Consider the following 24563-nt stretch of genomic DNA (forward strand, 5'->3'; position numbering starts at 1 on the left):
TTCTAATCTTTTTAATTTTTTTTTTGAATGTTATGATCTTTATAGTACTCTCACCGTAATCACTGTCCGCCTTCCTTTTCTCTTCTTTTTTTTTTTATTTTTTTTTTATTTTTTTTCATTTGGGCAATCTTTTTACTTTTTTTTATAAATTGTAGAAAGCTTTTTCTTCCTTCATGCCTATTAGAAAAAAGATAGGTCGGCTGGCATGCAATCCTACCGACATAAGAAGCCTAATAAGACAACTTAAGATTTTTTATAATCAAGGACTCACAGTAGGACTCCTCCGTTGCCTATTAGAAAAAAGATAGGCCAGGCTGGCATGGAATCCAACCGACAACTTAAGACTTTTTATAATTAAGGACCTAAAGACCCGTTGAACAGATTCTCCCCTTTCTCACGGGGCGACTCCTCGAGAAAAGATAGGCCAGGCTGGCATAGAATCAAACGGACATAAGAAGCCTAACATGACAAGACCCAAAGAATTGTTAAAAAGATTCCCCCCTTTCTTACTGTGCGACTCGCAGGCGAGGTCCATTGAACGGGGTCCACAAGATGGACATCTCTACTTGGACCCATGGTCATGAACGGTAACTGGGGGTTGCCTACTGGAGCCTTCAAACACTCGATCATGCGTTCGATGGCTTTCTGATCGAAAGCTAGTAACCATCTGTTCAGGATCCAAGGCATTTCAATAACATAATTTTTCTTTGTGGTGTTCGTGTTATGCGAAAATATTTTTTTATGGACACCTTTGCCTTACCGGCAAGGCCACAAGTACATAAAATCCAACCACTTTCGCTAAAGTTTTTCTCCCAATACGCCGTACCGGACTGCCAAGAAGCATCCCTTTCCCCTAACGCGGATATAAAAACGCCTTCAATTTAATATGGGTCCCCACCACGAATCACAAGGTTATTAGCAGAATCCGATGTTTTTTAAATCTGTCCTCGAACGTCCGGCTCATCCCATGTGGATGGGCCCAGATAGCCCGCATACAAATTTCCTTCAGGTGCGCTACCATAAATGAACAGACGAGATTTCCCATACTTGAGTAATCAACGGCAGATCCAACCAGCGCCAAGAATCCACATAACGACCCCACGTTCAGCTTCTCTCGTCTTCTTGCGGATGGCCCATTTATTTAATTTCTAATAACTATAATAAAATAAAAAAAAGAAACGACAAAAATCCTCCGTTCGTTCTTTCTTCCGCGTTCTTGCCTCTTTTTGCGCCTTCTTTCTTTCTATTTCCTGTGTCTTCTTTATTTCTATTCCCCGTTCTTCTTCTCTGATCGGTCGGCGGCGATGGCGGGAGCGAGGGAGAAGAACGTGTACATGGCGAAGCTCGCCGAGAAGGCGAAGCGGTACGAGGAGATGGTGGAGTTCATGGAGAAGGTGGCGGCGGCGGCGGAGGGGAAGGAGCTTACCGTGGAGGAGCGCAACCTCCTCTCGGTGGCCTACAGGAAGATCATCAACGACCACCGGGACTCGTGGCGGATTGTTTCGTCGACCGAGCAGGAGGAGAGCCACGGCAACGAGGACTACGCCGCGGACATCCGCGACTTCCGTGCCACGGTCGAGGCCGACCTCACTAGCAGATGCGCTGGGATTCTCAGGCTGCTGGACGCAAGCCTCATTCCCTCCGCTTCCGCCGCGAACTCCAAGGTATTCTACCACAAGATGAAGGACGACTTCCACCGCTATCTCGCCGAGATCAAGACCGGCTCCGAAAGGGAGGACGCTGCGGAGAGTTCTCTCGCCGCCTACAACTCTGCACAGGTCTCCAGTCTTTTTCGGGCTCTCTTCGGGCTCCGATCCGATCCGGCGATCCGTCGGTTTGCTAGGATTAGGGTTTCGGAATGGAGATCCACTTGTTTAATCTCATGCAATGCTAGGGTTAGGTTATTGATTTGATTTCTTTTGGTATGGACGTTGGTGATGATTTGTCGGGATGATGAATCTGATGTGATGTGATAGGATATTGCGATGGTGGAGCTGGCATGGACGCACCCGATCCGGTTGGATTTGTGCCTTAGCTTCTCGGCGTTATACCACGACATCTTGAACTCCCCGGACCGGGCACGCACTCTCGCGAAACAGGTGATCTTGGGTTTGATTTCTTTTTTTTTTTTTTTTAAATGGAGTGCATTAAATTAAATTAAACGTGAATAGATATGCCAATGAGAATCAAAAAATAAAATATTTAAAAATTTAACTGAAAAATCAGTTGAAAAAGTCAAAGGATCTTAAAATTTTTAATTTCTTATAATTTGAATTTTTTTTATTTTATAGATCTATTGTTATTATTAAAATTTTAATTTTTGATTTTTAAAATATTTTTTATATATAGAAATTCGATTCATATTTTAGATCCACAATTTGCCGATCAATGATATACGTTGTAGAAAATAGATGTAGGCAGACAATTCAACAGTTGGGTAAATGAGCTGTGATCACGTTGTTCCCTCATTCCGTTGTAATTATCAGATATAAATATTTATGCATGATGTGATGAATAACAACTCTTGAGTGATACTTCTTTAAAATCGCAGTGGACTTATGTGATGTGATTTGATGCCGATGTATGTTTTTAGAGATAACCGACTATGACAGTTACGATATATCGAATGAGTCGGTCGATTATGCGTCGGAGGTTGATCGTCGGTTGAGAACTCTGAAATACCGACGATCGAAGTAATCCGTTGTCTATAGTGTCCGAACATCGATCGCTTATCGATCTTGAGTTGGTGAGGTATGTTCGGTTGGTCGGTTAAGAGTAATGCCGGCCTGTTTGGTCGATGTTCGGTCGGTAGTCACTTTCAGAGTCATGTCTGTTTGTGGGGTCAGAGTCGGATGTCGGTCGGTCTGCGCTGGAGATCAGTCGGTTTATAGGGGTCGGTCGGTTTATCCCAACAGTTGCCCCTCCACTTCTGAGTCCAATGGTGAGTCGTCGCGTGCATCGCCACATAGTCAGTTGTCTTGGACGAAAGGAGTTGTTGTCTGTCATGTCGAATCCCGACTCTGCCACCACATTCTCTGAAGTACGGTCGATCAACCACTTTGTCTTCTTTGAGCTGTCGTATCAGTAGGAAGATTTGATGTCAGGCGTCATTTGCGGAAGGTCAGCCTGTGCCAGACATTATATCGGGAAGGCGAATCGGCATCGTGCGATTTGATTATGGCATGTAGATTTTTGCCACGTGTCGAGATGTTATTGGGTCGGAGCTGTATATGCGGATGGAGGTGACGTGGTTTAATCTGATGCAAGCATGTCGAACTGTCGGGTCGATGATGGGTCTGGATACTACCACGTGTCGTCATCCGGTGCTGTCTTGATCTGGCCGCTTTCATTCGGGCCATTAGGCATTCCTCTATATAAAAGGACTACTGTCAGCCAGGTATCCATCCCTTATTTTGTCTCTTCTGATGGGAGAGCTCTGCCAGAGAGTTACTTTCGTGCGAAAACATTCCTTGTCATTTTCTCTTTGAGTTTCTTTGGATTTTTGATAGTTCTTCCAATGGGTGAGATTCCTGTAGGGGGTGGTTGGCCGGAGGTTCCAACCAACAACTCCCTGTCGGGCCCGGGGGTTTTCTTGTTCTCGAATCCGATTGTTGGTCAGTTTTGAAAGCGGCATTGTGCTTCGGGTTGATGTCAGCTTTTCACTTTTGGTGCCGATGGTGGGGTCAACGATCCATTACCGTATATCCCGCATCTCCATCTCAGCTACATGATCAAGGTCATCTTCGGTGGTGGATGAAAATTTGAAGCCCTCCTTTAGCTCTTATACGAGGAGGGTGTGGTTGTAGATCGGGTGAGACCCTCTCTGTTCCCGTACGAGTGGGTTAAGCTGTTGATGTGGTTGGCCGAGCAATGTGATCGGTCAACCATCTTCACAGCTCAACTCGAGTCGTATCGTCCCCCGAGCTAGAAGGTGGAGTTTGTCGGAGAAGCCGATTCAAGGTGGGCCTGTCGATTCTTCAGTGAAATGAAGGGTGGGGATGAAGATTAGTTGGTGTTTTTGATTTTTCTTCTTGTAAATAAAGATGTAATCGGACTTCAATCTAATTTTGTAATCTTTCTTTTTTGATAATGAAAGAAGTACTTTTGTTCTGAAATGCTTCTCTGTATCGTCGAGTCTGCAATGTTTGTTTGTAGGACAATCTCTGAATGTAGATCGTAAATCTGACCATTTTACAGACTTTGTAGAATCTGCTGGTCGTGTAGTTTTCGACGTATTTAGTTAGGATAACGATGGTAAGTCGAATATCCATTACCTGAAGCTTGATCGAGTTTATGCATCGTATTGTTTGATAATCGGTGGCAAGCTGAATATCCCTTGACTGGCCGTGGCCATGTCGGTTTAGTTTCAATCCGACCTTGATCGTCTTGAAATTTTGCCTTTCTTAGTTGATACTAAGCCGGTAAATTAGCCAGCTGCTTCAATGGAAAGCCGACTATGAGGGCAGCATGAATTTTATGGAGAAATTCTGCATCGTCGATACTGGCCTCTAGTTGAAGTCGATAAGTCAGTTCTGCAAGGGAACCGAAATGTAGTTGGTGTCAAGATAGTCGATCCTCTGACTTTTACAGTGAAAGCTGAAGCATATTCGATGTTGAGATGGTCGATCTTCTAACTTTTACAGTGAAAATCGAAGTATATTCGATGTCGAGATGGTCGATCTTCTGACTTTTATAGTGAAAGTCGAAGTATATTCGATGTCGAGATAGTCGATTCTCTGGCTTTTATAGTGAAATCCTGCATATTTGATGTCGCTTTAAAATCATAGTCAGGACGTTGGATTTTACAAGAGGATCGAAATATAGTCGACACTAAAGTAGTTGATTCTCCGAGTAGTTGCATTCAGAAGAGAGTCAAGTAGAATAAAACATCCATCATACTTTTATTAGCTAATTGTTTAAACAACAACAGCATCGTCATTAGGAGTTTGAATTCTCCAAATTTTCTCTTTCGAGAAAGTTATTATATTGAGTTGTTGTTGTTTCGCCGACTCTTTTTTGGGAGTTATCCTTCAGTTTAGTCGTCCGGAGATCATATTGATGACTCCTGTAGTCGGCTGATTATTTACAGCTTCCTCGATCGACTGGAGGTTGAGTCGGTGGATTTTTTTGATATTTTTCAAGGTACCCTCGTCGTATCAGGACCTCTATTTCATCTCTGAGTTAGATGCATTGTTCGGTGTCGTGGCTGTGGTCACGGTGAAATCGGTGATACTTCCTTCGATCGTGGTTCCTCATTTTCATTGGTGGAGGGTGCCGTAGATATTCTACCCCTTCGATCTTCATAAGGATTTGTACATGAGGAATAGAAAGAAGGGTATAGGAATCATGCCTGTTATACATCGGCCTTGACTCCATTATCGGGGTGAGACTCGCTTATTAGTCGGGGGGGCCTACTTGATTCGATCGGAGCCCCACTCTTCTTCTGTTTCTTCTTCTGACTTTTACCTTCTGTCTGGTGCCGGTCAGAAGCTCTTTTATCTGCATGCATAATTTGTATGCACGCTCCAGAAGTTTAGCATAAGTTCAAGAGAGAGTTTTATCCAAAGAATATGTGAATCGAGATCCCCTCAGACCTTTTTTTATGATCGAGATAGCCATGTTTTCATTGAGGTCTTTGACCTCAAGCGTGGCCGCATTAAAACGAGCCACGAGATTCTGAAGTGTTTTAGTCTCTCCTTAATCGAGAAGAGACTATCAGAAGTTTGTGGTGGCCTTCGGCTGGTGCTGAAGTGAGCTACAAAAAAATATTCTAGCTGTCCAAAAGAATATATATTTTCCGACTGAAACCCGAAGTACCAGGCTAGAGCAGCTTTCCGAAGAGTTTCCAGAAAGTCGATGCATAAGAGGACATCGGTCGCCCCCTGAATCGTCATGAGAGCCTTATAGCTCTCAAGGTGGTCGATCGGATCGGTGGATCCGTCGTATGGCTCCCCCTGTGGTATCTTGAACCAAGATAGAATCGGCTCATCCAAGATGTGTTGGGAGAGAGGTTGTGCAGTGTGAAAGTCGTAGTCGTTGGAAGACTTCCAACCTTCCACTTGAAGCTGAGCAAGTCGACGATTGATTTTCTAGAACTTGCGTTCGTAGTCGTCGAATCGTCGTTGTTAAAAAACTCCGGGAGTGGATCCTCTCGATAAACTTGAAGGTGAAGCAGAAGGCGTTCGCAGCTGCTTCCCCTTCCTAATACTGTCGTGATGAGAAGGAGAGGGGGAACGCTGCGAGCGATGAGTGGCGGCATGTCGAGAGTGCCGAGAATGTCGTTGCTCATCTCGACGGGGGAGCCGAGACGATCGCTCCGAGTAGGGAGAAGGTGATCGCTGCGGGTGGCGGCTACTGTGCCTGGACGGCACCAAATGCGCCATCGGTTGCTCCACCGACGGCTGTGATGGCTGGGTCTGCTGCTGCTACAGACTTCTGACTGCCTCCATAAGAACATTCATTTACTGTATGATCGCAGTAATCTGGACGTCCGTGGTGACCACGGGTCATGGAGAACTGGGCTCTATTACCAGAGGCAGGGGAGGAGCCTCTTCCCGATGGGAAGAGTGCCTCGTCGATCTGGTTGCTGTTGACCGTTAAGTTATGATTTTCGTCATTGCGAGTTATCTTTTCTCCTATCTGGCACGCCAATCTGTTGCGGCCAACTCCCTCGTCGTCTGTCGTCGGGAACAAGAACCTATAAAACAACGTCCACACTGACCGGAGTTATCTCCGATGGAGACCTTTCGATGCTTAAGTCAGAGAGGAAGACTGGGCAACAGTATTTTTGAATGAGAAAGATGGCAGAACTCAGCTCGAAAGTGGCTTACTGATGCTATTGCCTTACCCCCTTTTTATAGAAAAGATAGTTGTAACCATCGGATATGGTACCGCATTTTATGGCGTAGAATCATTGGGCTGTAATCTCGTGGTGGGTTATTAATTCTCACAGATTACACCTCGATATTTGAGGGATAACCATCCATGACAGTTATGATATGGCGAATGAGTCGGCCGACTACGCGTCGGGGATTGACCATCGGTTGAGAACTCTAAAATACCGACGATCAAAGTAGTCCACTGTCTGTAGTATCCGAACATCGATCGCTTGCCGATCTTGAGTCGGTGAGGTGTGTTCGGTTGGTCGGTTGAGAGTAGTGCCGGCCTGCTTGATCGATGTTCGGTCGGTAGTCTCTTTCAGGATCATGTCTATTTGTGGAGCCAGAGTCGAGTGTCAGTCGATCTACGCTGGAGATCAATCGATTTATGGGGGTCGGTTAGTATATTTCAATAATAAATAAATGATGAGTGGCAAGGTAGTCTTTTATCTGAGCTCATCAAGCTCATATCTATATGTATACTTGTTAGGTGGATGTTAAAATATTTATTATTGTTATAAGAATTCCCTTTTATTTTTTCAATCTTTCATGCTTCCCTTTTGACTTTCATCATTTATGATATCATTGATTTGGTTTTTGTTTTCATTTCTTCGGCTCTCCTATGTTTTGCTTGGAGAGCAATTTCCTCCTTTAAGAAATAAAGCAATTTATTTTTAACTGTGGGATATCTGTTTTAGTTGTTGTGGCAAGCATGAATGAAATTGGGCACCTTATGTTCTTTGATAGGCTATAATAGTCGATAATTCTATTGGGTTGGAAGCTAATAAGTTTCTTAGCAACTAATATTTTTGGTCTTACTCTTTTTATATTTAGGGGAATGTCCTTTATTTGTATTTGGGTTCAAATTTTGAAGATGTTGCTCTTTTCATAGAAGTTGATTTCCTTTGTTTAGTGCTTCAATTCAAATATTGGAGGATCGCTTGTTTGTTTTGGATCTTTATTTCTTTCACAACTGCATTTATAGTTAGGATATTTTTTTTTGTTTTTTGGTTAATCAGAGGTACAGTGCCACTCTTCTTATTGTGTTTGTCCAGTGCCACTCTTCTTATTGTGTTTATCCAATGCTAAGTGTTGGGTATAAAATAACCCCAGTCGAAGTTCGTAAGAGGCCAACCCTCTCAAGACTCTTCCGGCTTCTGACCTTGTGCAACGTCTTTCTGTACTCCCCTGACCATCCGAGCTTTCACAGTACCATCCGGACTCCTCCAGCAGTCGACCTTCCACAGTGTCCTTCAGATTCCTCCAACGGACGAACTCCTACCATACCCTTCGGACTTCTTCAATAATGAGCTCCTTCAGTCGTCTATCGGACTGTTCCAAATATTCTCTGGGCTTTACTATCAGCTGATTTTCTACAGTAATTGACTACTCTCCGAATCTCTTCCAGACTTTCTCCTGTCACGATCGACTTTACTCCGAGCCTCTTCCAGACTTCGTCAATATCCGGGCTTCTCCAGCAACAGGACTTCTACAGAACCAAACTCCATCCAAGTTTCTATGGTGGTCGACCGCCTTTCGAATTTCATCCGAGCTTCTACAATAAGTGAATTCTGTCCGAACTTCTATTGCAAGCGGACTTCATCCAAGTTTCTACGGTAAGTGGACTTCGTTCGAGCTTCTACAATAAGCGATCTCCATCCGGACTTCCACGACAACCGATCTCCATCCGAGCTTCTACAGTAAGCGACCTCCTTCCGGACTCCTACAAGAATCGAACTCCGTCCGAACTTCTACAGCGGATGGATTCCAGATGAACTTCTACAACAGATGGATTTCAGATGAACTTCTACAACGGACGGACTCCAGCAGCCGGATTTCTACAGTGACCAACTGTCTCTGGTGTCTTCCGTACTTCTCTAGCCATCAACCTTCAACAGCGCCAACCAAACTTTAACAGTGCCAACCAGACCCCTCCAACGGATAAATTTTCTCCGGACCCCTCCAGCATTCGACTTTTCACAGTGTCCTCCAGACTCCTCCAGCGGATGAACTTTCATAACGCCTTTCGAATTCCGCTATCGGTCGACCTGCTGTTGGATTTCTCATGCAATCGGACCTCTTCAGCGGACAGTCTTCAGATAAGCTTGTACATCAGATAAAAATCCAGACGGACTTCTCTAGCAATCGGACTCCAGCCAGATTTTTTCAACAGAAAATTTTCGTCCGGGCTTCTACAGCAGATGACTTCCGTCTGCAGCATCAACACCTAAGGCACCCAATAATAGTTAACCCGTTCGCAACCTCGGAAACATCCGAGCTTCTCTTAGATTGCTGAGACAGAAAGCTATTCCGCTCCACCAGATGTTCCAACCGAGCTTCAACCGTCCGGCCCGAACTCCCCGGTAAGTTGCGACAATGGACACCACTACTCTCCGTAACAAACCCCACGTGGCCCTGAACGGCCCACTACCAGGTAGTTACGGATGTCGCTGTCAATCGGTTATGCTCTTCCATCTATAAAAAAGACCCCCCAGATACGTTCTCCTCTAAGCTCTAAGTATTATCTCTAAACTTTGCTAAAATCTCATTCGAGTGCTCCATTTCTGTTGAAGCAGAGTACTGACTTGAGCACCGGAGGATCTTGTCGGAGCACCCCCAACTCCGGTTTAGACTTTTCTTGCAGGTCCCGATGGCGGCTGTGATCTCCTCGACTCCAGCTTCTCCAGTATCGGTAGAATTCTGCACCAACAGAATTGACACTAGAGAAAGGACCTTTGTCTTCGCAGAACCCTTATTCTTAAAGGAATACTCAACGGGACTGTCTCCAGTCATCTTCTTCGACATCTTCTTCTTCTTCTCCGGTCAGATCCCAACCTGATGCCTCCCCGAAAGGCATCCACCAGGCGATCTACGACCTCCGTGGTCAGATCTCAGCAAGATCCGCCAGCTCCGACCTCGTCTTCAATTTTTTGGGCTCCTCCTCCTCCGGCAATGACAGTCGGCATGGAGCAGTTCGACCTGCTGGTTCAGCAGGTCAGGGGCCTCACCGAAGCGGTGCAGGCCATGTAGCAGCAGCCACAGGCATCTGTGCAGCTGAAAAGAGCATCGTTGGAGTTTCAGAATCCAACGATTGACGGCCCACTTGGGCCAGTCGTCCTATATCCCCAGGAAAGGGAAAGCAGAGGGCGGAGAGCCCTCTGTCTGATCACGATTCCATCCCTGGAGGGTCCCTACCTCCGTTCTGTCAGAAAATCCTCAAGATTCATGATCGAGAGGATCTCCTGGATCAAAGATTTTAAGAGATGAACCGACAGATCGAAGAGCTCCGCCATGCTCCCCCTGCTTACGGTGAGGATATCTGTACTGACCCTCTTTTTTCTCAAAGGATTATGCAGGAACCGATCCCATCGAACTTTAAGCTCCCCCAATTTGAGAGCTATGACGGGACCTCGAATCCGGTTGATCACCTGGAGGCCTTTCGGACAATGATGCTGCTCCATGGCATGTCAGACGCCATCCTGTGTCGAGCTTTCCCATCTACCTTGAAGGGAGCAGCAAGAAATTGATACTCGACATTGAAGTCAGGTACTATCTTCTCCTTTGACCAAATGAGCCATCAGTTTGTGGCTCATTTCATCAGCAGCCGACGTCCCCAGAGAGGTTCGGAGTCCCTCATCAACATCAAGCAAAAGGAGGGAGAATCCATCCGAACTTATGTCAACCATTTTAACGCCACCGCATTGAAGGTCCAAAACTTGGATCAATCAATTGCAATGGCCGCCCTGAAGAGCGGTCTTCAAAAGAATGACCTTCTGTTTTCTCTGAAAAAGAAGTATTTCAGGGACTTCGCTGATTTGCTGGCTCAGGCCGAAGGATATGCTCGAGTAAAGGAAGCCTTCAAGTTGAAGGATGAGGAGGCCATGAAGGAGCGGCAGGCGGGCGACTCCAGCAAGCCCGCAACTGAAAAAGGGCCGAGTGAAGCTCGACCACGTTCTCGAATTCCCTCCGAATACAAGCGTGTCCGAACTCTCTCCCGAGCTCGTAGGCAGAGAAGCCCAGACCGCAGAGTTCGACGGAGCTCTCCCCCAGGAAGATTCCACAGCTACGCCCCTCTCAATGCTCTAAAAACTCAAGTGCTGATGGAGATCAGGGAGCAGCTGTCAAGGTCGGAAAGGATGCGCACACACCTCGGAAAGCACAACCCTAACAAGTTCTGCTTCTATCATCGTGACCATGGCCACGATACGGAGGAGTGTATTCAGCTCCGAGACGAGATCGAGGAGCTCATCAGACGAGGTCGGCTCAACAGATTCATCCGACACCGACCTGAAAGTAGGGAAGATCGGTCGAGGGCCCTACCACAACCAGAGCCGTCAAAGAAGGAAGAACAGCCTGAAGATCGGCCTCCAATCAGGATCATCAACACCATCTCTGGAAGATCCCGAAGGGGAGCAGCCAGTGGATCGGCCAGACCGCCCAAGCGGCAGAGGACTGAAGAATCTATAACTTTTACTGAAGAAGATGCCTAGGAGATTCAATTCTCCCATAATGATATAGTTGTACTTTCTTTAAATATTGCTGACTATGATGTACGCCGCATTCTTATTGATAATGGAAGCTTGACCGATATTTTATTTTACAATGCATTCTCAAAAATATCCATTCTGGATGATCGATTAGGGCTGATAAGCTCCCCATTGGGAGGGTTCACTGGCGATGCTGTGCCAGTGGAAGGAGTAATAACTTTGACCGTAGTTGCAGGTCGGTGCCCGAAACAATCTAGAGCGCAAGTGGATTTTCTGGTAGTAAGGGCACCGTCTACCTACAACGCAATACTCGGCCGACCTGGCCTCAATGCTCTCCGAACTATGGTATCGACCTACCATTTGAAATTAAAATTTTCTACAAGCCAAGGGGTCAGAGAGGTCGGAGGAGATCAAGTCCTGGAAAGACACTGCTATAACATAGCCTTACAAAGAAATGGTCAGTCTGACCCTTGTCCGATTGATGGATTAGACACCCGCGACGACCTTGCTGAAGAACGGGATGAGCCAATTGAAGATCTTGTCTCAATTCTTTTGAACGATGGGAATGAAAAGCACGTGGTGAAGATCGGCTCCAACCTGGGAGAAGAGGTACGGACACAGTTCATCAATTTTCTACAAAAGAATGTGGATGTTTTTGCTTGGGTTCCGACGGACATATCGGGGATTGATGCGAAAGTCATGGAACACCGTCTAGCTGTTGATCCTAAACATCGATCGATGAAGGAAAAAATCTGAGGTCATGCACCGGAAAGGTAGAAGGCAATAGCTGAGGAAGTTGATAAACTCCTGAAAGCCAGATTTATCAGAGAAGTCAACTATCCAAACTGGGTCTACAATGTGCTTCTCATCAAGAAGGCGAATGGCAAGTGGAGGATGTGTATAGACTTCAAAAAACTGAATAAAGCCTGCCCGAAGGATAGTTACCCTCTGCCCAGAATTGATCAATTAGTGGATGCAATCTCAGGCCACGAGCTTCTCACTTTCATGGATAAATTTTTTCACTACAATCAAATCAGGATGGCACCAGAGGATGAAGAAAAGACTGCCTTTATCACTGACCGTGGTCTTTACTGTTACAGGGTCATGCCTTTTGGCCTCAAAAATACAGGGACGATCTATCAACGGCTGGTGAATAAGATCTTCAAAGAGTAGATCGACCGCAACATGGAGGTCTACGTGGACGACATGCTTGTAAAAAGTAAATCCTCAATGAACCACGTCGCCGACCTTGAGGAGACCTTCAGCGCCCTCCGAAAATACAAGATGAAGCTGAACCCAGCCAAGTGCACTTTTGGAGTAATCTCAGAAAAATTCTTGGGCTTTATGATATCAGGGTGCGAGATCGAAGCAAATTCAGAAAAGATTTGTGCCATCCAAAAAATGACTGCTCCAAAATCAATAAAGGAAGTTCAGCACCTTACTGAGAGAGTAGCAGCTCTGAATCGCTTCGTCTCAAGGTCGGCCGAACGATGCCTACCTTTCTTTCAGACTTTCAAGCAGTCGAAAAACTTCTATTGGACCATTGAATGTTAGCTAGCGTTCGAAGAATTGAAGAACTACCTCGGCTCACCTCCGCTATTGGCAAAGCCCGAACCCGAAAAGGAGTTGTTCCTGTACCTGACGGTCTCCCTTGTGGCTCTCGCAGCAGTTCTGATTAAGGAAGAAGCAAAAATTTAACGGCCGATCTACTACATAAATTGAGTATTGAGAGACGCCGAAATCAGGTATACTAAGTTAGAGAAACTAACTTACGCCCTGTTGATTGCAGTTCGAAGATTCTGATCTTACTTTCAAGGGCACACCATAACACTGCTCACCGACCAGCCGATTAAGGCAGTTCTGCATCGAGTGGATGCTTCCGGAAGGATAGCGAAATGGACAGTCAAGCTCATGAAATTCGACATCAACTATCGACCTCGACCGATGATAAAAGTCCAGATATTAGCAGACTTCATAGTGGAATGCACTATCCCGGAAGTAGCCGAACTTGAACAAGGTGAAGCTGACAACCCAGGACTCCAGCTGAACTCCCCTGAGGAAAGAACATATCTCTCTGATGGTTTTTGGGCCCTCTATGTGGATGGTTCCTCCAACATGTCAGGCGCCAGTGCGGGCTTGATCTTGGTCAATCCGAAAGAAATTATCGCAGAGTACGCACTGCGCTTCGAATTTTCTGCGATAAATAACGGAGCAGAATATGAAGCTCTGATTGCAGGACTGAAGATCGCCAAAAAATTAGAAGTAGATCGGCTCCAAGTCTACAGTGACTCCCAATTGGTGGTGGGACAAGTTAGCGAAAACTATGAAGCTCGGGAGGACAGTATAGCCAAGTATCTCGAAAAGGTAAAAGAGATCATCCCTGCCTTTGACAGCTTTGACATCAAGCAGATTCCAAGAGCAGAAAATATCAGAGCCGATCTTCTCTCCAAGTTGGCTACATTGGCTCCGACTGAACTACCCAAAGAAGTCCTCTTCGAAGTTCTGAAATGTCCAAATACGGAAGAACCGCAACTTGTAATGGAGATTAGCCATGAACCCAGCTGGATTGACCCACTGGTTGCATACCTCAAAGATGGGGTTCTTCCTCATGATGCAAAAAAAGTTCGGAAGCTTAGAAACCAGGCCTCTTGATATATCCTTTATGAGGACAAGCTGTACAAGAGATCGTACTCTTTGTCCCTCTTGAAATATTTTCGGCCTTCTGAAGCCGATTTTGCCTTGTGGGAGGTACATGAAGGAGTCTGCGGAAGTCACCTGGGGGCCAGATCTTTATCCCACAAATTGCTCCAACAAGGTTATTACTGGCCTACAATGTACTACGACTCCATTGAATATGTCAGAAAGTGTGATCGGTGTCAGAGATATGCGAATATCCAAAGACAGCGCGCCTCCGAACTTACACCCTTGAGTGCCCCATGGCCGTTTGCACAATGGGGGATGGATATCCTTGGACCTTTTTTCATGACGTCCGGGCAGCGAAAGTTCCTCCTGGTGGCAATTGACTACTTCACCAAGTGGGTCGAAGCCGAACCTTTGGCAAAAATCACAGAAGCTAAAGTGCAGGACTTCGTCTGGAAGTCAATCATTTGTAGGTTCGGCTTACCCAGAACTCTCATTATTGATAATGGATGACAATTTGCTAGAGCAAGGTTTGTTAAATTTTATGAGGATTTAAACATCTCCCATAACTTCATGTCAGTAGCCCATCCACAGGCAATCGGCGAAGCTGAGGTGACTAACAGGACTCTGTTGCAAAGAATCAAGGCGAGACTTGAAAAAGCAAAGGAAACTTGGGCAGACGAGCTTTATCACGTGTTATGGGCATACCAAACTACCCAAAGACTGCTCACGGGAGAGACCCCCTTTGCCTTAGCCTTCAAAACAGAAGCCGTTATCCCGATTGAACTCAAACTTTCGTCGGCGCGAGTCATGGCATTCGACGAGCAATGCAACTCACAGGATCTCAAGGCCAACCTCGACTTGTTAGAAGGAAAGCGGGAGACAGCTCAAGTTCGGATGGCAGCCTACAAGCAGAAAGCAGCCCGCTACTATAACTCCCGAGTCAAGAGCAAAGCCTTCAGAGCGGGAGACTTAGTACTTCGATGAGCCACTGTTTCACAACCTCAGAACCAAGAGAAACTTGCCCCAAACTGGGAAGGCCCGTATGAAGTCAGGGAGGTAGTCCGGTCCGAAACATACTATCTAAAAGAGCTCGGAGGAGCGGACCTTCTGCGATCATGGAATTCAAAAAATTTATGATGTATTACCGATAACTTTGCCTTAAATAAAAGTTTCATATTCGCATATCTTTTCTTTTAGCATGAGCTTATAACGACAAGGAGTAGCTCCTTCAGACAATCGAAACTAAGCGTGTCAGAAACAAGAGGAGAATCTCATCCCGACACAAATGAAGGCCCGATTATTAAGAGACCGGATGGGAGGAGAAGCCCTCGCAACGGCCCTTATGCGCCCCCACAGCCATGTTAGGAACAGGAGGAGAACCTCATCCTGACATGAGCAAAATCGAAGATCCAGTTATTAAGAGATCGGATGGGGGGAGAGGCCCTCGCAACGGCCCTTATGCGCCCCCACAGCCATGTTAGGAACAGGAGGAGAACCTCGTCCTAACATGAGCAAAGTCGAAGACCCGATTAATAAGAGACCGAATGGGGAGAGAGGCCCTCGCAATGGCCCTTATACGCCCCCACAGCCATGTTAGGAACAGGAGGAGAACCTCATCCTAACATGAGCAAAGTCGAAGATCCGATTATTAAGAGATCGGATGGAGGGAGAGGCCCTCGCAACGATCCTTGTGTGCCCCCATAGCCATATTAGGAACAGGAGGAGAACCTCGTCCTAACATGAGCAAAGTCGAAGAGAGAGGCCCTCGCAATGGCCCTTATGCGCCCCCACAGCCATGTTAGGAACAGGAGGAGAACCTCGTCCTAACATGAGCAAAGTCGAAGATTCGATTATTAAGAGACCGGATGGGGGGAGAGGTCCTCGCAACGGCCCTTATGTGCCCCATAGCCATGTTAAAAATAGGAGGAGAACCTCATCCTAACATGAGCAAAGTCGAAGATCCGACTATTAAGAGACCGGATGGGGGGAGAGGCCCTCGCAATGGCCCTTATGCACCCCCACAGCCATGTTAGGAACTGAAGGAGAACCTCATCCTAACATGAGCAAAGTCGAAGATTCGATTATTAAGAGACTGGATGGGGAGAGAGGTCCTCGCAACGGTCTTTATGCGCCCCCACAATCATGTTAGGAACAGGAGGAGAACCTCATCCTAACATGAGCAAAGTCGAAAACCCGACTATTAAGAGACCAGATGGGGGGAGAGGCCCTCGCAACGGCCCTTATGCACCTCCACAGCCATGTTAGGAATAGGAGGAGAACCTCGTCCTAACTTGAGCAAAATCGAAGATCCGATTATTAAGAGATCGGATGGAGGGAGAGGCTCTCACAATGGTCCTTATGCATCCACACAGTCATGTTAGGAACAGGAGAAGAACCTCATCCTAACATGAGCAAAGTCGAAGACCCGGCTATTAAGAGATCGGATGAGGGGAGAGACCCTCGCAATGGTCCTTATGCGTCCCCACAGTCATGTTAGGAACAGGAGGAGAACCTCGTCCTAACATGAGCAAAGTCGAAGATCTGGTTATTAAGAGACCAGATGGGGAAGAGGCCCTCGCAACGGCCCTTATGTGCCCCACAGTCCTGTTAGGAATAGGAGAAAAATGTCATCCTAACATGAGCTGAAATTGACTATGTCGGGGACAGGAGAAGAACCTCATCCTGACACAAATGAAGACCTGGTCATTTAAGATCGGATGAGGAAAAAAGTCTCATCAACGGCTTCTCTACACCCCTACAACCCCGTTAGGAGCAGAGGAAAAACCCTCGCCCAAACGTAAAAAAAAAAGAGGAAAAAAAAAGGGAAAGCGACGAGCTACGCCAGAGATAAGAAAAAAATGAATTACATCTAAGACACAAGGGATCTCATCTCAATGAGGAAGAAAACTCTTGTCAAAAATTCTCAGTCTCTAAGGGAGAACCCAACACTAGCAGGAGAAAATAGACTTTCTCAAAGTAACGAGAAGTTCAGGCCCCAAGCTCGAACACCGGGAGAAAACGTCAAATTCGAATGGCCTCGAAAAGATCTTCGGTCATGAACAAAAAGGGCGAATCAATGCGGCGATGACCAGGAACCTTCAAACAACGTCGACATCGAATAAGATAAAAGACAAGAGAAACTCGGTAAATGACAACTCAGAGCAAGAATAGACAAAGTAATGAGAAAATTCCTTTTCATTTCATTAGTAAAGAGTGCATTACAAAAGCCTTTGAAGGCCAAAAAAAAACAACAACAAGAAAAGAAAAGAATACATGGAACAAAAGGTAAAAGAAGCTCTAAGGAAGCTCAGCTTCTTCTGACTTCAGACTCTCAGTTCCAGCCATTATCAGGGATTGCTTTAAGTTCTCAACTTCTTCTTTCAGTTCCTTCTTTCTTAGCAGCATCTCCCGATACATTTGGTGAAACCGCCGGCTTTCGTCCTCCGATTTTCGAAACCTCTTCCTCAAAACTTCGGACTCCGCTTTTGCATCTTTGACTGCCTGCTGCTCATAGGTCAGCTGAATTTTCAGCCGTCATAGTTCGGCCTTCTCCTTCTCAAGGACTACGGACAGTTCTTCCATAGTCCCCCTCAAGGATCGGAGCTCGTCGGAGCCTTGAACCAAAATGGCCTGGGCTCTTTCGAACAACTGCTTCTGAAGGCGAGCAACCTCGTCGGTCGTCGTCTTGAGCCTCCTTTTGTAGTTGTCTATTTGCCTGCACCAGCCGACTCGATAAGTGTTGTAATTCATCTCGGCATCCTGTAGCTGCTTCTGAAGGTCGGAGAATTTTTTCAACCAGTCCCAACCGTAGTCAGTCTAAGTTGGAAGCTAGGATGAGCTTCCTTCCAATGTCCGACCAGTCCCAGCCGTAGTCAGCCTGAGTTGGAAGCCAGGACGAGCTCCCTTCCAATGGATCGATCTTCTCCCGTGCGGTCGCCAACTTGACCTCGAGGGAGCTGATCTTGGAAGCCTGAGTCCAAGATCGATCGCTGGCGTATTTCTGGAGTTCCTCAAGCTCCTTCTCGAAGTTGGCCAACTTCCGGTTGTAGTCCATGAAGTCCTTTTTGTGGAGGTTTCGAAGGTGAGTAACCTCCACGGTGGCTTTCGAATGGCTCTTCCTCAGCCTGTGAAGTTCGTCGTCCATCTTCTTTGATTTCTTCGTTAGGTGACGAACTTTCCTTCTTAGATCCCGAATCATAGACTTCAAAGGAATCCCCTGCGATAGGAGAAGAGCTTCGACAGGATACTGTTGTCGGAAAACAAGAGCGTCACAACGCAAATCATTGCAAAAAAGAAAAGAAAAGAAAAGAAAGTAGAAGAAGAAAAAGGAGCTCTCTGTAAAGGGGAATCTGATTTCATTGATTGAATAATTTTTAAGTACAAGAGAAAGAGAAAAAAAATTGTAACAAAGGACAAGTACAAAATTAGAGGTCTCGGACCTCTGGAGCAGAAGTGGAGGAGCTCGGCGCCCCCGGAAGGTCGTTCACGACAGCTGCGGCAGTTGAAGAGGTCCCGACTGGAGGGAGACCGGCAGCAACTTCGAAAGGTCCGGCTTCATCGTCGGACGCTTCATCCAGGAAGCTGAGGTTAAGTTCGGAAAACTTTCCGACCACCTTCTCCTGGCAAAGCTCGAAGCCTTTGATAAAGGCAGCCTGGCCGAACTTGATATTCAGATCCCTCATCTCGGAGGAGGTCTTGAACTCCTCCACTGCTTGGGCCCTTACCTCTGAGACTAGGGTCGGGATCTGCTCCTTCAGCTTGGAGACCTCGGCCTTTGCCTTCCTTCTTTCCTCTTCCAAAACAGCCTTCAAATCCGTCGAAGTTTGTTCTTCCTTCTGGAGCGCCTCTTGGAGACTCGTGACTTCGACGACCTTCTCCTTAAGACGGGCAGCCTCAGCCTGACGACCTTCCTTCGCCTGGGCTGCTTCCTTCTTTGCATTTTTCATCGCCTCGATGTTGGCAATGAGTTGGTGTCCAATCTGCAAGAGCGGCCAGGAAGTCAATATGAAAGCTAAGGAATGAACTAAGTGAAGAAGTGAAAGGAAGAAAAAAGTAAATCGACCTATCTCAAGAAAGGACCCCAGAGAGTTTCAAATCCGCTGTTCAGGATCAGCATGGACGATCCTGTGGACGATCTCGGGCAAAACGCACCCATCGACCAACCTTTTTATTAAATCTCTGTTGTTGAAGGGATTCTCCCTCGAATCCTCTTCGGAGTCGTTGGACCCTTCGATGGCAGCCCTGCTGCTGCTGATCTTGCGGGCCACCGTCTTCTTCCTTCTCTTTCTTTCGACCCCCGGCACCTCCTCAGGATGAGACTCTGAAGCAGGAACCTCGGTCGGAGGACTTCTTGAAGAAGCTCGGGGGACTGCGGGCACGACGTCGGAGGGGGCATCAACGATAATGGCCGCCTGGGCAAGCACGGTCGAGCTTGTCTCCTCTACCCTCTCCTTCTTCGCCGACCCAGAAGTTGCGGCGTCTTTCCTCTTGTGGGCCTTGAGACCCTTGGCTAGTATCTGAGCTACATCTGCGTCCATATCTGCAATGAAAAAAGATCGGCACAGCGTAGACACAGAATAAGAGAAAGAGGAAGTAGCGAATGACTTGAGAAAGAAAAAATACCCGTAGGGTTGAGAGGGCTCAGGCCGACATTGAATAAAAGTTCTTCAGAAAGTCAGGGAGGAGAGGAGCTAGATAAGTTTTAAGTTTATTGGAGGCTTCAAGGTCATCCTTTTCCAGGCTAGAAGCCCAGCAGACGGAGTCCCTCAGGGAGCCCCAGGGGGCAATCCCAGCATCAGGGTCGGGCATCGGACGTAGAAGTACCTCTCCTTCTAGTTGTGGATAGAAGAGGGGGCACCTTTCAGCAACCCCTTTCTATCGAACTGGAGGGAGAAGTACCACCAGTCCTTTACCGAAGGATGACACTTAAAGGTATAAAAGTTTCTAAACAAGGGAAGAGTTTGTCAGACTTCAGCTAAATGACAGAGGGAAAGAAATCCTATCAGAAACCTAAAGGAGTTTGGCACTACAGAAACTAGAGAAATGTTTAAAAAGCAAAAAAGAGCAACAACAAAAGGTGGGAGTGGAAGTCGAAGCCCGGCACAGAAGGCTTTCTGGTATAAACAAAAGCGGCCAGGAGGGCGCTAGCTCGATCAGATAGCCCGGGAAGCTCATGCTCATACATCGGAGGAACCCCATACTGAATTCTAATCAGCGAGAGTTCGTCCGAGATCAAAGAGCTGGGAATGGTGTCTGGTACAAAGATCGGACGAGGTTCAATCCTAAGTATGGGTTCATATACAGTACTAGAATTTTGGGGGGCTGAAGTTGACGAACTTCTAGAACCGCTAGAGGAGGAAGTGTTGGAGGATATTTTGAATCAAATGAAAATCCCGAAAAAATTAAAAAAATAGAAAACAAGGCGCTCGCAGAGAAACTGAACGGGCGGAATGTAGAGGAGGAAAAATGGAAGAACAGCAAGAAAAAGAAGGATTTTGAAACTAACCTAGGCTGGTCCGAGAGGTGCAGGAGGGCAGCGAAGGCGATGGAGGTCGACCTGAAGGGCGCCTAAGATCGAGAGGGATGCTGAAGGAGGACGAAGCTCTTGGGGAAGAAGAAGAGATTGAAGAAAAATCTCAGGCAAGGTGAAACTCCTAAAGGAGGGGGACAGGTTTAAATAGACCTCAAGGTCCGACGCAATAATGATTGCAGATCTCCTTTGGCTGACCTACAACCGTCGCGTGTCTCACTCATCGTGGCAGATGGCTGACGACTGACAGAATCATTATTGTGCCGTACCTGGGGCGACGTTCCAGTGAAAATTTCGAAAAAATCTTTTCGGGTCACCTCGATTTGAAAAGACTCCAGCACCAACGCGTCAAACGCCAAAATATCTGGAAACAATCGAGTACGAAAATCAAGGAGGGCAACTTTGGCTGTGAAAATTTTTTTGTACTTTCTTCATTCGAAATCCGAACTCGAAAGTAGAGGGACTAGTGTTGGGTATAAAATAACCCCAGTCGAAGTTCGTAAAAGGCCAACCCTCCCAGGACTCTTCCGGCTTCCGACCTTGAGCAGCATCTTTATGTACTCTCTCGGCCGTCCGAGCTTCTACAGTACCATCCAGACTCCTCCAGCAGTCGACCTTCCACAATGTCCTCCAGATTCCTCCAACGAACGAACTCCTACTATACCCTCCGGACTTTTCCAATAATGAGCTCCTTCAGTCGTCTATCGGACTGCTCCAAATGCTCTCTGGGCTTCACTATCAGCCGATTTTCTACAGTGATCGACTACTCTCCGAATCTCTTCCAGACTTCCTCCTGTCACGATCGACTTTACTCCGAGCCTCTTTCGGACTTCGTCAATGTCCGGACTTCTCCAGCAGCAGGACTTCTAGAGTAACCAAACTCCATCCAAATTTCTACGGTGGTCGACCGCCTTTTGAATTTCATCCAAACTTCTACAGTAAGCGAATTTCGTCCGAACTTCTATTGCAAGCGGACTTCATCCGAGTTTCTACGGTAAGTAGACTTCGTCCGAACTTCTATTACAACCAGACCCCTCCAACGGACAAATTTCCTCCGGACCCCTCCAACGGTCGATCTTCCACAGTATCCTCTAGACTCCTCCAGTGGACGAACTTCCACAACACCTTCCGAATTCCGCTATCGGTCGACTTTCTGTCGGATTTCTCATGCAACCGGACCTCTCAAGCGGACAGTCTTCAGACAAGCTTCTACATCAGACAAATTCTAGACGGACTTTTCTAGCAATCGAACTCCAGCCGGATTTCTCCAACAGAAAGTTTCCGTCCGGACTTCTACAGTAGATGACTTCCATCCGCAGCATCAACGCCTAAGGCACCAACAACAGTTAACCCGTCTGCAACCTCAAAAATATCCGAGCTTCTCTTAGATTGCTGAGACAGAAAGCTATTCCGCTCCACCAGACGTCCCAACCGAGCTTCAGCCGTCCGGCCCGAACTCCCCGGCAAGTCACGACAACGGACACCACTACTCTCCGTAACAAACTCTACGTGGCCCTGAACGGCCCACTACCAGGCAGTTACGGACGTCGCTGTCAATCGGTTATGCTCTCTCGTTTATAAAAGAGACACTCCAGATACGTTCTCCTCTAAGCTCTAAGCATTATCTCTAAACTCTGCTAAAATCTCATTTGAGTGCTCCATTTCTGTTAAAGCAGAGTACTGACTTGAGCATCAGATGGTCTTATCGGAGCACCTCCAACTCCGGTTTAGACATTCTTTGCAGGTCCCGACGGCGGCCGTGATCCCCTCGACTCCAGCTTCTCCGGCATCGGCGGAATTCTGCACCAACACTAAGTAACTCTATCAGCATGTCATCTGAACGGCCGAAGTAAATAGTTTATTTGAATGTGTACTATAAAATTAGGCATATAGCATATGTTATTGCTTTAGTCAAGTGCAGAATAATTATGTTAAACAATCTGACATGGATACAATCTGATCTTTTGACAATCAGATGTCTTTCATGTTATTTGAATGCTGGTATTATTTGATTCAAGAAGGGTTAGTCCCTCTCTCTCTCTCTCTCTCTCTCTCTCTCTCTCATCCAAAACACTTTTGTTAGGGTTATACTTAAATTTTGAAACATTTTGTTCTACTAATTCATTTGGGACAAGCTTTAATTGATGTTTGTGGTTTATGGCGACTTCATAAAACCTTGTTGGTCACTTCAGGTTAAAGTTCCAGTATTACTTTCCCTTTAGGTCGAGCTTTTTCTTCCCTATGAAATAAATGTAAAGGATCATTTAAGCCCAGGATCTCTTCATCTTGTGCTATCAAGCTCTTCTGCAGATCCATGAATGGAAAGTTCATGTGAGTCTTGATGTGTTATGAAGATATTAATCTCACCTTTCAATTGCTGCTGTTAGGCATTGGATGGAGCAAATGCAGAGTGCAAGGAATCGGACGAGCGCATGCAGCTCATCCGAGATAATCTTACGTCGTGGGCTTCAGACACGGAGGTCTTTGAAAGTTCAAAATAAGTAGCCTATATTTTTGTCTTTAATGTGTGATCGCATTCGCTTCAAGTATCCAGTTCAATTAATTAATATTTCTTATTTCCAGTCTGACGTGTCAGATGTCTCAGATGATGATATCTAAAGAAGCACCCAAGCATGAGGATGAACAGCAGTAGCTGCTATTACATTGGTTCCTCGTAGCCAATCAACGATCCCGCTGATTTGCCCCACTAGAGATGCAAATAATTTCCTGTTCTCGGCTGGCCGCATTATGTCTTGGCATTCCATTTTCTCACCTATCTACTGCCCCGTGAAAGTTTCAAGAAGCATTCTGTTTGTGTTTTGGGTTTTTGTTTCTTTGTTCTTCCTTTTATATTTGAATCTTTTTATTTTACCTGCTCCTTTTATCGATATTAGGTTTGCTGCTGCTGTGCTTCAACTTGAAAATGCCAGACTCTTATTTAAAGTAGTTAATATGCAGTTATGTGCTTGCTTTTGCCATTCGTTACAGTCACATGCATGATGAGCTTATTCAAAGGGAAATGCCGACTGGCTGTTTTTAAGAAAATCCGATGTATCCGGTTTATTTGTTCAAACTTGCGAACGTTTTTTAATGAGCCATTGCTCACTCGGATATCACTTTCCCTTTTGGTCCACCGCGTGCGGTATACGAAATCCAACGTGGAGCGCACCGTTTTATCCAATTAGTCCATATAATTATTATTTTTTAATATGTATCTAATATTTATAAAATATTTTTTTATTTAAAAATTATATGATGAAATATTTCTGCTCTTTGGTCATGATATCTCTTCACAAAAATTATAACATCTTTTTAAAAAAATTATGACACACCGATATTAAATAAAAAATTAAAGACATTAACCCCTCCTATCAATATTTTCTATCATCCGTGATCTGAATTATAACTTTTAAAATATCACATAGATATCTCTTCTTAAAAATTATGATATTCCTTCATAAAAATTATGATACTCTGGTACTAAACAAAAAATCAAAGACAGGTGTTATAATTTTTTTGAACGATGTTATAATTTTTGTGAAGGAGGTCATATGTCGTAATTTTTTTCAAAAGATAAGAGGATCATAATTTTATTTTTAAAAAAATATTATAATTTTTATATAAAAATATTTTTATTATATAAAATTTTAAAAAATAATTTATAATTATTAAATATATATTAAAAAATAATTACTATACGTCGGCGGTGGTACGCAAAAAATTTCTAGCGATAAGGAAAGCGTACTTATTGTTTGAGCTGGTGCGGACTGCAACGGGCCCTGGTACCGCCCTCGATGAAACGCAGCCTCCTAGCAGAGAGTAAAGGAGGTCCATGCTCTCAATAGAATTGGACCATCATGTTTTCGTACGGGACTGTGTGGTTTCAAAGAAATGTTTAGCAAAATAGTAAATAATTTCTTTTCGTGGAAAGAAAACTGTTGGAAGATCAGCTGTATGCTCGTTAAGTTTACTAGTTTTCTATATTCAAATCTGAATTAATTATAAAATATATATTTTTTTTAATAA

General features: G+C 45.5%; 1 protein-coding gene across 2 annotated transcripts; it reads left to right on the top strand.

Annotated features, from left to right (window-relative positions):
- The first annotated feature begins 1204 nt into the window (after positions 1-1204).
- LOC105041440 (14-3-3-like protein 16R) lies at positions 1205-23559 on the top strand. 2 transcript variants are annotated; one of them, XM_010918414.3, is made up of 4 exons: positions 1205-1778; positions 1977-2099; positions 22925-23017; positions 23121-23559. In XM_010918414.3, the coding sequence occupies exons 1-4, from the start codon at positions 1305-1307 to the stop codon at positions 23154-23156; spliced, it is 726 nt and encodes a 241-aa protein (XP_010916716.1). In that variant the 5' UTR covers positions 1205-1304; the 3' UTR covers positions 23157-23559. The 2 variants fall into 2 exon arrangements, with proteins under 2 accessions (XP_010916716.1, XP_073110243.1); XM_073254142.1 differs by lacking the exon at positions 22925-23017.
- The last annotated feature ends 1004 nt before the right edge of the window (positions 23560-24563 follow it).

This window comes from Elaeis guineensis, chromosome 3 (assembly GCF_000442705.2).
Source record: "Elaeis guineensis isolate ETL-2024a chromosome 3, EG11, whole genome shotgun sequence".
NCBI classification, from domain to species: Eukaryota; Viridiplantae; Streptophyta; class Magnoliopsida; order Arecales; family Arecaceae; genus Elaeis; species Elaeis guineensis.